The sequence below is a fragment of the Lygodium microphyllum genome, chromosome 27 (assembly GCF_053477565.2).
Source record: "Lygodium microphyllum isolate KBCC chromosome 27, Lygodium_microphyllum_v1.1.10, whole genome shotgun sequence".
Classification (NCBI taxonomy): Eukaryota; Viridiplantae; Streptophyta; class Polypodiopsida; order Schizaeales; family Lygodiaceae; genus Lygodium; species Lygodium microphyllum.
The window spans coordinates 22,712,605-22,726,881 of NC_141161.1; the positions used below are offsets into that span (position 1 = coordinate 22,712,605).

At 39.5% G+C, this 14,277-nt stretch overlaps 1 protein-coding gene across 2 annotated transcripts; it reads left to right on the forward strand.

Moving 5' to 3' along the window:
* The first annotated feature begins 3,757 nt into the window (after nucleotides 1-3,757).
* LOC148012129 (uncharacterized) lies at nucleotides 3,758-8,364 on the forward strand. Of its 2 annotated transcripts, none has more exons than XM_087668878.1 (7): nucleotides 3,758-4,370; nucleotides 4,541-4,635; nucleotides 4,758-4,918; nucleotides 5,010-5,345; nucleotides 5,648-5,854; nucleotides 5,967-6,038; nucleotides 6,222-8,364. In XM_087668878.1, the coding sequence occupies exons 3-7, from the start codon at nucleotides 4,799-4,801 to the stop codon at nucleotides 7,869-7,871; spliced, it is 2,385 nt and encodes a 794-aa protein (XP_087525004.1). In that variant the 5' UTR covers nucleotides 3,758-4,370; nucleotides 4,541-4,635; nucleotides 4,758-4,798; the 3' UTR covers nucleotides 7,872-8,364. The 2 variants fall into 2 exon arrangements, with proteins under 2 accessions (XP_087525004.1, XP_087525003.1); XM_087668877.1 differs by having other exon boundaries at nucleotides 3,759-4,370; nucleotides 5,931-6,038.
* The last annotated feature ends 5,913 nt before the right edge of the window (nucleotides 8,365-14,277 follow it).

The following is a 14,277-nucleotide window of genomic DNA, read 5'->3' on the forward strand; positions in this document are numbered from 1 at the left end:
CCAAACTAAATGTGCTAGGATCCTAATTAGAAAACTAAAGATGTTTTGGATGTATACATGGGAAGTAGAAGGATAACTTAAAAATCGACATGAGTTGTATTATGACTACATGGACTCAATTAGTCAAGTTGCTTCTCAACAATTAGGTTTTAGATCTAAACAAAGACTTCATATGGTCAAGGCCCTAGTGTGAGGCTATGCCTTATGGGTAGAGGGATTGACATTCTCCTCTTCCTCATTTCTCACTATTGAACCAAGTGAGATGCTTTTTACTTTGAGCTTTAATTGATCTCACAAGTGGCTTTTGTAACTCTATGCTAGAATGTTGTTAGTGACCATAATTATGTCATTAGGGACCTCAAGTTGATCTTCATGGGTCAAGCCAAACACTCCACTATGAGGTAGAAACAAAAACAACCTAACTGTATAAGTCCATATGTTCCATGGGATTCAAGTGGTGACACTTAGGACAAGCAACTGGGTGACCAACATCACACCCTAGGTTCTTAGGCAGGTACATATCACATGGTATTTAAGCTCAATCGCTTAAGATGAGTAGATTCAAGAAACGAAAGCAGAAATAAGACCTAGGAATTGTTTTATAGCCTTGTTTGAATTAAATTGTAAAGAAACATGTTTTGCAAAGTAGTGACCTAGAGATCACTTTTCCCTCAAGTCATTCTCGATTGACTTATGGAACATGAGATTTTTGAAGTTATATATACTTTGATTTATGGGTCAAGTAATCACCGATTTTGCTATTCCATTGTTTTGATGGTGTTCAAGGCTATCTTTGACCTGGATTTTGTGGAGACCTAGACAAGAGGATGGAAACAACAACATGGATGTCTCTTGTTTAATACTGAGAATGTTATGTTTAAGTTTATTCACATAGGGTAGAGGGTAATAAGAAGCACAAGAAGGGAGGTAACTTGTGATTATGTCTTGAATTGAACATGGAGAGGAATTGGGTATAAGTTATTTAGGCAAAGGGGTAAAGGAGGCATGCCCATGCTATGCACTATAGGGTGATGATGGGCTAAAGGGTTGATGACATATTAGCCTTAAATGGTTCTACATAAACAAGGAATACTCGACTTGATTGTTTATACATATTGAACTATAGGACTATGGAATCTCCTCATGTTTGTTGGAGTTAAAAGAAAGTGGACACTTAAAGGACATCCAAGGATAACAAGTACAATTGTGTCCCCACATTGTTTAGACTAGTGTAGCCAATCCTTCTTACCAAATCTCTCTCTCTCTCTCTCTCTCTCTCTCTCTCTCTCTCTCTCTCTCTCTCTCTCTCTCTCTCTCATCATGTTTGGAGATGGTGTTTGGTCAATTCTTCTTTATTTTCAACATTTAACTTACATTTCCAAACTATCTCATCCCAAAGGACCCCTCCCTTCTATCATATGGCCAAAAGGTAGCCAATTAAAGGATAAAGATGTAGGAAAATGGTGGGCTAATCCTTAACATGCTTGCTAAAATATATACATGAAAAAGGTGGGGTAGAGACAACCTATTGGGGGTAAAGATAAAATGATTTGTAAGATAACATTAATGGCACTCACTTGGAGGAGAATAAATAAAGACCATATAATAGATGGACAAATGAAATAATTTATGTTCCATTGCTAAATATGTTACAAAAGTGTTATGATGTGACACCAATTTTTATTAGTACATTGTTTGTAGTAGAAAAACTCCATAAAAATAATGTCTTATAGAAGAGAAATACATATGTCTCCACAGGGTGCTAAATTACAATTCTCATATACATTCATAAACTCAAGCTAGTGTATGAGGCTCCTATATTGCTACTAATGTAGGTGAGGGTGACTTGTCAACATTCATATAACATGTATGAAAAGAACCGGTCAGTTTTATGACAAATCAAATGTCACTTGTAATGAGGAGATCTATCCATTTGAGATGTTGATTGAGTCCCATTCTCATAGAAATTGGAGAAAAGGACTCAAAGTTTGTTATACTTACTAAAGTTCTTTCCCAAGTACAGGTTTTGGAGATTAGGCATAGCTTAAAGGGCATTTGACCACTTTAACTTTACTTATTGGTGATATTAAGAAGCATAAACATATTCCGTCTAAAGCATTTTGTTAATAATATGATGAGCATCGAAATGGAATTCTCATGAAATAGCAAACTATCGGGCCAATTCTCAAATCAAGATTTGGTTTGGTTTTAATATTTACTTTTTTTTCAACACTATTAATGTCTTGTAAGAGAAAATATGATACTTCAACAACATATTACTAGGTAGGTTGTTGAGACTATGATGTTTTCTATAGCTCCCTTTGCAAATTGCAACACAAAAGCTACAAAACATATCAAACAAGCTAAATTAGAACAATGTGCCTTAAAGTATGTCAACCGACTACTATAATGTAGAAATTCATTGAAACAAACTAATCAAGCATTCTTTATGGTGATGCCTTCAAGTTGATGCATTTATAGCTCAATCCAAATACTCATCTTGAAGTTGCGAAGCCATCTCTTTATTTGGCTAAACTAAAAGTTGTTGTGTGATTTGCTTACATTAAAGTGAAAGACATGTTCAAACGACAACAACTAAAAGGGGGGATTTCCCACTCACATGGGGTAAGGGATTTCTCACTCACATGGGGTGAGCTGGGCACTCCTTGAGAATACCCCATACATAACATGGTGTTGTGGTCCCTTTCCAATATAAAATCATCATTGCCACTCATTCAAGTCAACTTTGTGTTGTCACATGCAATGTTCCTTATTGAAAGACTAGGTATTGATCTTCATTTTGGGAGACTTTGAGCTCTAACTATCATCTTCCAAAGGTAGAGAATAATATAGTAGGTGTGGGAATTATATGCATATCATCACCAAAGATAACGAATAAGGCAATTTAGTATGAGAGTTGGATGGAAGTCTTATGGTTTAACCCAAGGTCCATTACAAACTCTTGAGCAAGACCAAGACCATTCCCTATTGAAGAATGGTGTGCTTCAATGCCGTGCGTAATCCACTTAATAATGTAGCTTTCCAAGGTGGATTGACAAATATTATTGGCCATGATGGTAGAGGATTGCCTTGATTTTTAGAAAATTGGGCGGCCACACACATGTTCTAATAGGCGAAGAGAGCCACACCACACCACCCCATGTCATGTGTAGTGGGCCTAAAATCGGTGTTTGGTGAAGAAGGTGCTCATTTGACGTTTGTGGGTCTCCACATATATAAGGGTTTTTCCCACACTTCTATGAGAAAAGAAGTCGAGACTCCTTAACCGCAGGCAAAGCTGCCCAGAGAAGGGTTTGCGCAATAAGAATTAGTGGCAAAATGCATGTAGGTAAATAAATGCCTAGAGCTTTTTTTGCTACTTTCCATCATCTCTTCAAGCACTAAAAGCTTTCACGGGAATCCAAAGTCTCCAAGAATTGAAATAGGAAAGCTAGTGAGAGAGAGAGAGAGCGAGGGCCTCACTTTCCTATCTCACCTAGAACACTGGGAAAGGTATGGGGGGTTCTTTAGGCCTTGAGAGCCTTTTTTTTGCATGCATTGCAGCTCAAAGGCTGACTAAATAAAGGCAAGGGGGGGGGGGGTGGTTTGGGATGGGAGAGCGGAAGACCCACAAAATTGAAATTATCCAAAGGCTAATTTCTGATGCGAGCTAGGCCTATACGGGTAGTGGTCTGGGAGCCCACATGGTTTCTTCTGTCAAATCTCATGAAATTTCTACTAGGACTTACTGAGGAGTGAGACTCTCTCTCTCTCTCTCTCTCCCAATTCCTAGCCCACAAATTCACCCCCTTCTCTCTCTCTCTCTCATGAAATTTCTATTGCTACTGTTCAATATCAATGCTAGGACTTCCTCTCTAGTTTTAGTCTCTCTCTGTCTGTCTCTCTCCCCGTGGAACAATTCATAGACCCTCCCCCCTTCTCTCTCTCTCATGGAGTCTCTGTATTCTTTCTGACTTTACACTCCCTCGCCTCCCTGTCTCGTCACTTGGGCGCACATGTGGCCTGCTGTAGTCCCCTCCACCCCCTTAAAACACACACACACACACACACACACACACTCTCTCTCTCTCTCTCTCTCTGTCTCTCTCTCTCCAGACTCTCTTCAGAGACCCTTTTTGATCGCTTCACGCTTCTCCCGGCCCTGCCCCAAATGACTCTACCGCAGCAAATGACTCTACCGCAGGGCTTATGAATCTCACTTTTTTCCCCTCTTTTGAAGGGTCATGGTGGGAAGTGCAGCGGAAGAAGAAATAAGCTGCTTTCTTAGTTCTCTCGTTGATATCATGAGTACTCGACAAAAGGGAAGACGTCCTGGACTTGCTTAGCTTCTACTACTCCCTCAATCCAAGGTACACACATACATGCATTCCATTCCATTCCATTCTCCTCATCATAGCAAGCTACCCACTCATAGGGGCAAGGGGGCATTGCAGCCCGTTCTCTCTCTCGCTTTCTCTCGCTCTCCCCCCTCTCTCTAGATCTAGGTGCTAACCTATCCTCACAAGTGTTTTTGTTGCAGGCTATCATGCTTGTAGGGGCACGATCATCACCAGGCTTACATGCTTGTAGGCGCTTGGCCATCACAAGGCTTGCAGAGATGGAGACATAACACTGGTAATCGTCAATTTTGAATACAGGACTCCCTTTCAATCTGCATATATTCTCAATCATCATGTGTTCAATATATGCTTAATCATGTTAGTACCTGATCGATGCCATTCCCTGTTCCTGTGCAGCTTGTTGATCTGTCCTGGCATAGCTATAGCTTCCTACAGTCATGGGAAAATCTGGCAAGCTTTTCAAAACCCTCGCTCAGGGCGTAAAGGTTTTCAAATCCCCCTCCAAAGACAAGACCTCCAAGGAGAAATCACCTGCAAAGGCAAATCAACGGGAATCGGTGAGTGGTCGTGGTGTTAGTGCTTTTCCCGTTGCCCCTGTGAAGCCTTGGAGCTATAAGATATTTGCCTGTTGGTTTGTGATGTGCACAGAGGAAGGCAAGCAAGGAGAAATGCCTGTGGAGTTTGGGCAAATCATCCTCGCGTAACAGAGATACCATAGCTTCTCCGTCCCCCGTGTCAGTGGATGCGGTTGATATCAAAGTTGTGCATGTGGAAGAGCAGAAACCAAAAGATGTTCAACAGGCATCACCACCGCTGTCTATAGAACCAGATGTTGATGAGAAAGTACCAAGTCAAGCAGTTTATCCTGAGTTCAACACTAGCAATGACTCCTCGGATGAAGAGGATTCTACAGAACTCATCAAGGTGGCTGAGAAAGAAGCCTGGGCTGCAACAAAGTTGCAGGCTGCAGTCCGCCGTTATCAAGTATGGCTCTCTCCATCTTTCTTTGTGTCTTTTAGATGTGCACAGAAATTCCAAAATTTCCAAAACACATACGGAGGAGCACTAATTCACACATGTCGCATGTAATGTATAACACACAAAAGTATTCACCATCACAGGTTGGACTGGCATCTGGTGCAAAAATATTTAGCATCAGTGGTCAGCTGCATGTTTTAAGATTTGATGTGTGCGCTGCTACTTTCATTGATGCTACATTCCTTGTGGATCTGCTCTTTTGAGCATGTTTATCAAAATGGATAGTGTAAGCGTGAGCTTCATGACAGGCTCAGCAGCAACTGCAAGGTTTGAGAGCCCTAGTAAGACTACAGGCACTGGCCCGTGGGCGAATTGTCAGGAGGCAGGCAGCTGCAACATTGCGTTGTGTGCAAGCAGTGGTCAGAGTGCAAGCATTGGTGCGTGGTAGTCAAGTGCGTGCATCTGAGTCTGGTCAGCTGGTTCAGAGGCGTCTGCAGCAGAAAAGGGAATCATTGGTAAGCAAATTACTGCTGATTCTTGTTGGGTATGATATGCCCAGTCCAACAGGAGTGTTTTCTGACTGATATGCAGGAGGGTTCATCCAAAAACTTGTCACGGAATTTGCAGGTCAAATCTCCAAGTAAAGCTGAATCAGCTTCACAAGGCGAATGGGCTCTGGCACGCGCATTTTCTAAGCAGGTGAGGATTGATTTCACTTTTTATGTAGTGTATCTGCAAGCCAGCTTGATAGCACATATGGATTCTGTGCACAGTACAGGCCCATGCACAGCTCAGTCATAGAGTCCAGATGTGCTATCAAGCTGGCTTGCACAGTGATTCTTTTCCATGGATGCTTATTTGTTTGGAATTGTGTCTGTTCAGCTGCGTCAATGTGTCCTGCCGAAGCAGAGCTCCTTGGTGATTGATTGTCATCAAAGAGATGAAAACCACTGGGGTTGGATGTGGCTGGAACGGTGGATGGCTGCTAGACCATGGGAAAGTCTTCCAGTTTCAACTAAGGGGCAACTTGGTAGCTTGGATGAAGCAACAACTGAAATTCAAGAAACTGAGAGCAAAGTTATAGATGCAGCAGTAGCTGCAGCAAAACCTGAGAGCGAAGCAATGGAAGTAACTGCACTGAGAACAGAAGAGAGCAAATTGATGGATGGAGGGACTGCTGGAGTTGAGACCAAAGCAATGGATGCAGTGAGTTATGTGGAGAAAGTGGAAAGCAAAGCAGTGGCAGACAAACAAGTGGATGCCTCAAAGGAGGAGAGCTTTTTGGGCAGCGATGCGCCTCCGAAAGGGATTGTGTCCAGAAATATTTTAGTAGTACAGAAGATATTTGCGCCTCCACTTGCAGCTCCCCCTTCCCCTCAACCTGCAACTGTTCCTAGACCTAGGTCTCCGGCTCCTACTGCACCCAGATCTCCTATCGGTTCTGTCCCTCCACCTCCACCTCCACCTCCACCTCCACCTCCTAGTGGTCCTCCACCACCCGTCACTTCTTTCATACCACGGATTTACCAGAAGGTGCCCTTGCCTCCACCTCTGCCTCCACCACCTCCCCCCCTTCCATGTTCCATCAGACCCAAACCTTCTGTTGTCCATCAGATACCTTCGCTGAGCAGCATGGTTGTATTATCTGAACCAATATCTTCTCAAGTTACAGAGACATCTCCCATAACAGAGGATCTTGAGGTGACCAAACCAGTGCCAGTGCTTGAAGATCAACTGACTGTGGTTACGTTGCCCACGATGACATCTGCTTTTGATACTTCTAATGAACATCTTGATTCTCCAGCTGGATTGTCAATCACAAATCCCACTTCAAGCTCTTCAGAGTCTGCTGCAGTATCCTGCACCCCCGAGCAGTCAGTGCCACCGCCTGCAGTCACAGCCACGGATCAGAAGCCCATTTTTACGCTCCCTCCGCTTCAAATTCCTGATGCCACAGGTGAGGATATGCACGAGGAGAGTGTGGTTAGCATGAATGGAGTCAATGATAGAGTCAGTGAAGCTGTGAATTTGATACATGATGGAGAGAGTGGTGCGGACGAAGGGAAACTTCAGTCAGCTGTAACCACAATTGACACAACCAAGTCTGATGCACATTCTGAATCAAATGGTAAGTGCACTGTGTCAGCTGCTCTGAGTGCCAGTCCAAAGTTTCTTCCTGAGGCTTCATCAAGACGGATCACCAGCCCAGGTGTAAAACATGAACAAGGAGAGAGTGTCTCTCCATCTGTTCCTAATTACATGCAAGCAACTCAGTCTGCTAAAGCCAAGATGCGTGCTCAGGCCAGCCCGAAGCAAAAAGTGGATGCTGCTAAGCAGAAAGCAGACTCTCCATCCTCAGCTCCAAAAAGAAGACATTCGCTTTCGGGGTCGGAAGGTAAGAGCTCCCCAGGGACACAGAGGCACATTTCACATGTACGAGCTGGCAGTAAGGGTCACTTAGCATCGGTCCGGGATGGAAGCACTGAGCATTCTCCCCGTTCCAATGGGGACTCGCAAAGACATGGGAAGTAGCTTTTTCCAGCCTGCTTATCACACACATTTGGCATGGGTGTTGAAGTCAATTCTTGTGCATGTTACTGGGGTGAGTGTTGGGTCATAAAATTGTGTTTTCTTGTTGTAAGCTATGTGCAATGTATGACTATGATACCTGTGGCCCTAGACATTCTCAGTTTGGACATAAACTCTCTATTCTCCGTCTCACCTGCAGTACATAGCATATGTCTGACAAAACACTGTATCTGGGGCATTTATGAACCAGCTTCAGCTGCAACTAGCTCTGTGTCTGGGGCATTTGGGAAGAGCCTCAGCTGCATCTGTTCAGTGTAGGGCAGGTAGGGGCTCACTTTATACTTTTCTTCTTGTTGGAACTACTTTTTCTCCAAATCGAAAGCATGCATTTCCTGTCACAAAAACCTGATGTATTGTCTGCTCCTAGTTCCCATTGGCAGTTATCTCTGATGTATGAGGCATATTGCAGTTTGTATATACAATGTGTGGTTGACAAGATGGACATAAGCATATATAATCACCTCCATGTGTATGCATGTCACTGGTGATAAAGCCGCCAGCTTGCCTTAATTTTGAACTGCTACAAACTTGTTGCAAGCATAGTGGTGGTCAGATTTACAACAACTAGGGTTTGTTCTTCCTAGATTATGTGAAGTATTAATTATTTCAATCTGATTGGATAATGTTTATCTGATACAAGATCTGCACGTATACAATGTAAGTGATGGGAGGTGTTAATGTACAACATCTTATCTTTGAAGTAAAAAGAATGTGTAGTTAGAGGGATGGATGGAGAACTTGTATGAGTATCCAATGGAGGCTTTTTAAGAGGTAAGATAATTAAATAGAATAAGGTGATGGCCTCTATATAGAAAATGTGGTGATCACCAAGATTGAATGGGGACATTCAAGAAGCAACAAAGCAATGGAGTGTCTCCACTCTTTAAAGTTCAAGCTTAGAGTGGCTAGCATAGTTGGAGAGGGTGGGTATGAAAGTTAATCTTTGACCTACATTTTGGTTCCCTTGAAACATTTTGATTGCTTTAATACTTTAAGTTTAGGTTCCATACTAACAAATTTCAAAGTTGCTTGATTCTTTCCTTGCTTGGTAATACACCATAGTACCACCAAATTTGTAACTTGTTTTCCAATCAAATACTCGCATTACTTTTGTCTCTACCATGTATGACTTCGAACATGTGCGGTTTGCTTGCATCATCTAGTTCCTTTTGTGTTTTCTTCATGTCAAGTGTTAGGGAGCCTCCCTAGACATACATGGAACGGAATATTTTGCAATGTAGCTTCATAAACTAATGAAAGGTTGGCATTTGCAATACCTTGTTTTTTAAGAAAATACGTTGCCTTTTGGCATGAGGTTTTTGTTGGATGTTGTGAGTTAGTGAAAATCCCCTCCCCCCTCCCCCCTCCCCCAACCTCCCCCCAAATCCCAAAAAAACCAAAAGCTACCTAGGTGGTTATTGAATGCTTGATGTCCACTCCCATACACCGTCCGCCCAACCAACTAGGTTGCCACCTAAGGGTGTGTTCGTTTTACCTTATCTACCTCTTTCGTTGTTTTGATTGCCTTTTGTATTTGCTATTGCACTTTGTCATTTTCTTGATATAAAATTTGATCTTCCTATTAGTTATATCTATCTTTGTTGCTAATTTTTCTTACAGCTTTGTTAAGTATGTAATCACTATTTGCAAGTAAGTCCTTCAAGATCAATCTCTACTTTCAAGTTGCAAACTTAATGTAGATATTCCTCACGGGCTTGGCTCTCGGGTTGGTTGTCAAGTGTTGCTAAAATTGTTAAGAAAGTCTTTAGGTACATCTTCATGTGAAGGTAAAAACTAAGTGTAATCGTGTTTTCCACAATGTATTGAGATTGTGTTGGATTGATTGAGAAATTACGAACTTATTGTGGCAGACTAAACTTGACAAATTTTCATTTGGTATTAACTTACAATAAGCAATTTTCATTGATTTTCTTAACAAGTGCGATTGGTTGTTGAGTATGAATAAAATATTAGTGAGTTTGGGAATCTTCCTATTCTTATTTTTTGAATACTAAAAAGGTGGCTCTTTGCTCGGATAGCAAACCATAAGTTTCTCAAAACCATATGATGTGACCTATTATTGGAAAGCGCTTGAAAAATGGAATCTATTGAGCTATAGAGCACTCGATTTGGAGTTATAGTGTTCAAGTTATGAAAAATCCAAAGATTTGATCACGTGTCCCAAACTTATGGGAAATTTTCATATTCTCCAATATGGTGTTTATGGATTGTGCTTGTAGTAGATATGAGAAAGCAAAGACTTATAATAATTCGTAGGATAGGGTAAGGTAGGATTATTAATAGGTGATAGGAGTAATAATGTATCTTGAATTAAATAGGTTCTATATTGACGGGGATGATAATTCCAAACATCAAATTGTGATTAGAGAGAACGAGCTTGATTGTCAAAGGCACTCCCATACAAGATGTGCAAAGTAACATATACATTGTTTTCTCGTATGTTTAGCCACCTTTATTAGTTTAAAGCATGGGACCTTCTAGTAAGGACACAATCAACAATGTTGAAGGTTCAAGAGAAAATGGAAAGACAAGGCGGTGTTGCCGATATGCAATACAAAAATGAGAGGGTGGACTTTGTTTGTTGATCTCAATCACTTGTAACTTTGATGTGCAATGATTTTACATTAATTGAATACTAGGGCTTACATTGATCCTTGTAATCAAGGGGAACTCAAACCCTTGACCACATATTTTACAAGTGGTTCCATTATAATGCCAGTATTAGTGACTAGCCAAGTGGAGCCATGATCAACTTTTTACATAATACATTATACAAGGTGCTGTGTTGTTACTTACAAGAATGGAACCTATGACCTTGGGTTTATTATACCATTTTGGTTAGCATAAAGTGTTTGTTTGAAATTTCAGATTTATCTTATGCAATGAAACACATACATGACCTCTAATGTATATAAGAGCTTTCATGTGTTTTGTAAAAGCCATAATGCCTTGGAATTGGGGGGAGGGGTGATTATTGTTTGCTTGGAAATTTAGACTTATTCATCATGCACGGTGTAAATATTTGCTTTCATGCGGCAAGAGTTCATCTATGAGTATACTATATGCACCTTATGAAGGTATACCTCATCACCAACTTTGAAAAGACTTGCAATGCTTGGTTAAGCTAAGCTAGGAATGGTTGGGGATTTCCACAAACCTTATTAGGTGAACACACAATGTAGCATGCAATGCTTTAGTATGCTTAAACAACATCATGCTATTACATAGATTACTATGACATCTAGTTTAACAAAGTGCAATGTTATTGCATCTTTTTAGATGCATTGACACGATGCATTTGACCCCACAAGAAAAGAACGTTAAAAGGCCGAATTACCCACAAATCGTATTACATAAATACAAAAGGGTACAAGTACTTTGTCTATATGATGAATGACACTAAGTGAAAGTCTAGTCAATACAACGTGATAGAGGTGCAAACTTTTAGAGACATGCCCTATTGCATTGTGATAACTCCATAATTTTATTAAATACTAAGATCAAAATCTATGAAATATATTCGACAACATAGTAGACAAAAGATATCTTATCACTATCCCTAGAGAAACAAACTTAAAATTGTACTTTAGTTCATTATCTAGGTCATCATGGCTTAAGATTATTGCAACTTATGGTGGGAGGTAAGAAAATTAAAGGACACATCTAAGAACAACAATTTGGCATTAAGAAATGTTGTATTAAGAAATGTTGTACTTACAAGATCCAAAATTTGGAAGTTTCACATCACCATTGCAATGTAATAGTTGAAAACCCTCAAAATAGCTCTTGAATTGATAAAATCAAAGTTCAAATAAGTGAGATATGACTAGGTTAAGATGTATACAAGCTCAAAGAAAAACACATCTAAGGAGCGAAAATACCTAAGTGATCCTAAGTGTGTACATACATCATTAAAAATAGGATATGATAAAAATCCCCTTGAGTGTGATGATGTGAACAAATATAGGGATATGGTGGATTGATTTGAGGAGGTTGAAACGATTCAAGACTTGGTAGACTATTCAAACTGCTCATGAATAAGAGCCTTCATGAAATTCTTTTAGTGCAGACACATAGATGAACCTAATCTCTCATATGTAATAACAATACATCTTCATGTGCTTTGTGTGATGATGGAAGATAGGATTTTATAGAGTTTCAAAGCACTTTGACTACTAGTGTAGATAATTTTAGTAGATGGTTGATCAACTGCTTAGTTGGGCACAAGGCATTTGATCCATACATGCTCGATTGTAGTTGTGAAGGCTACTCCATACTTATCTTCACAAGTAGAAGTGAGTATATTATGTTGGTTTGGTTTAGCCATGCTACACATGAAGTACCAAGATGAAACTAAACCTCTTGCTGAACACTTTAGTGTCATAACAACTTTCCCAATTAGAATTACAAAAAGTCTATAATTGTGGATCAACACCTTGTGAGTAGAATAAATGTACCAATATGTACCCTACAAATATAAAAATATCTCTTCACAACTTGCCAATGGCCTTAACCTAGGCTATGCATAGAATTGTTCACATGTGATACTACAAATTGGACATCATAAAGAAAATTAAAGTCAATTGATTAATAAAAGGATAGATCAACTAGATCACCTAGATCTTGAAGAATAAGACGTAAGATAGGTTTTGTAGGAGTAGCCACACGCTTACATGCATCAAGACCAAACCTTTTCAACAAATTCACAACATACTTCACCATGCTTTTGCTACATAACCAAAATTCTCTAGCCTAACAAGACATAATAGTGATCCATAATTTAAGTGTCCAAAACATGTATCTCATAAGGTAGCATTATCTACACAAGGCATTAATAACACATGCATAATCATGCACAATCTTGTATAAACATCCATCTTGTAGAGTTTAGGATGTAAGGTCCTTAAAGAAACACCAATGTTACCATCATTGCAATCATGAACATACATCTATAATCTAGAAACATACTTGGAATCATGAATTGTACATGCGTTATCCAAAAATATAGCTATAAAACCAACTTTGACAATTGCTAAGGCTAATAACAAGTTCTTTTTGATGCAAGGTAATGAAAGTACTAATAAGAGACTAAGTGTACTAGCAGTAGTTGTTTTGAGCTCCAATTTACTAGTTGGCATTTGAACAAGGCTTATTTGTATGTGCATTTCTAAGGAGCAAGTCAACTCCTTATTAAGAGTAATGTGCTAGCTAGCACCATTGTTAACATACCAAATATTGGAATTAGTGGACTATCATAAATATATCATGCATATACAAATCCTAATTGCAATATGTGGTGAATGAACACTCTTCCTAGACATAATGTGTAGACTCTTCTTCTCTTCTTCTTTTAGAACCAAAAATTTATACATCAAGCACTGCCAAACTATGCTCTTCTTTCTTGTTCTCCTTGGCTTGCAACTTTTGACAACCCTCGCTAATGTGACCTTCATGTTTGCAATAGTGACAAAAGATTCTATTTTTCTTGTGACTTTTGTCACCACTTTTACTCAACTTTTCCTTTCATTTTCCTTTAAACCACTAGCAAAAGAGGCCTTTCATTTCCCTTTGCAATGATTTGCATCAAATGCATGATAAACTATGTGCATAACAGAGTGATTTATGTGGATTATTCTTCTTATATCAACATTGAATTTGGCTCGTTAAACATGATTTCTTTTGGATTTCCCTTCATAGTAAGTTAAAGTGTTGGTGAAAGACCTTGATAAGGCATTAAAACCAATGGTAGATAAAATACAATCTAAAATGACTTCATCAATTGTAGCAAGTTCATTTTGAGATTCTTGATTCTTGTGAGAAATGCATCCATAGAGTAGAGTCACCTTCATCCATATGCATAAAATGTAATTGTTTAAGTAGGCAGGCAATGAATGCCTCATTACACATTTGATAAATCTTGGCATGCGCATTGCAAGCTTGATTGGCAATTTTACATTAGAGAATATTAGGTATGATTACTAATTTGATAGATAGAGACAATGATGTATGAGACCATGCATCCTTTGTATTCCATCTAGATTTCTATTCAAAAGGCTTCACATCTAGCATGCCAACACTAGGACCTACTCATTCTCCACTATGCCTTCAAATGCAACAAGAACTATAGGAGACTCATGCCACTTCTCAATACTTACACTAACATTTGGATGTGGAAGCATGTTTCACTAATAAAAAGTTAAAAAAGTTAAAATAAAAAGTAATAAATGCATTGGTATTGGCTAGTTTTTAAAAATGGAATGAGACCAAGTATATGCATGATCTGATAATATAGGTGATTTATTAATGCAAAACATTTTACAATAATATT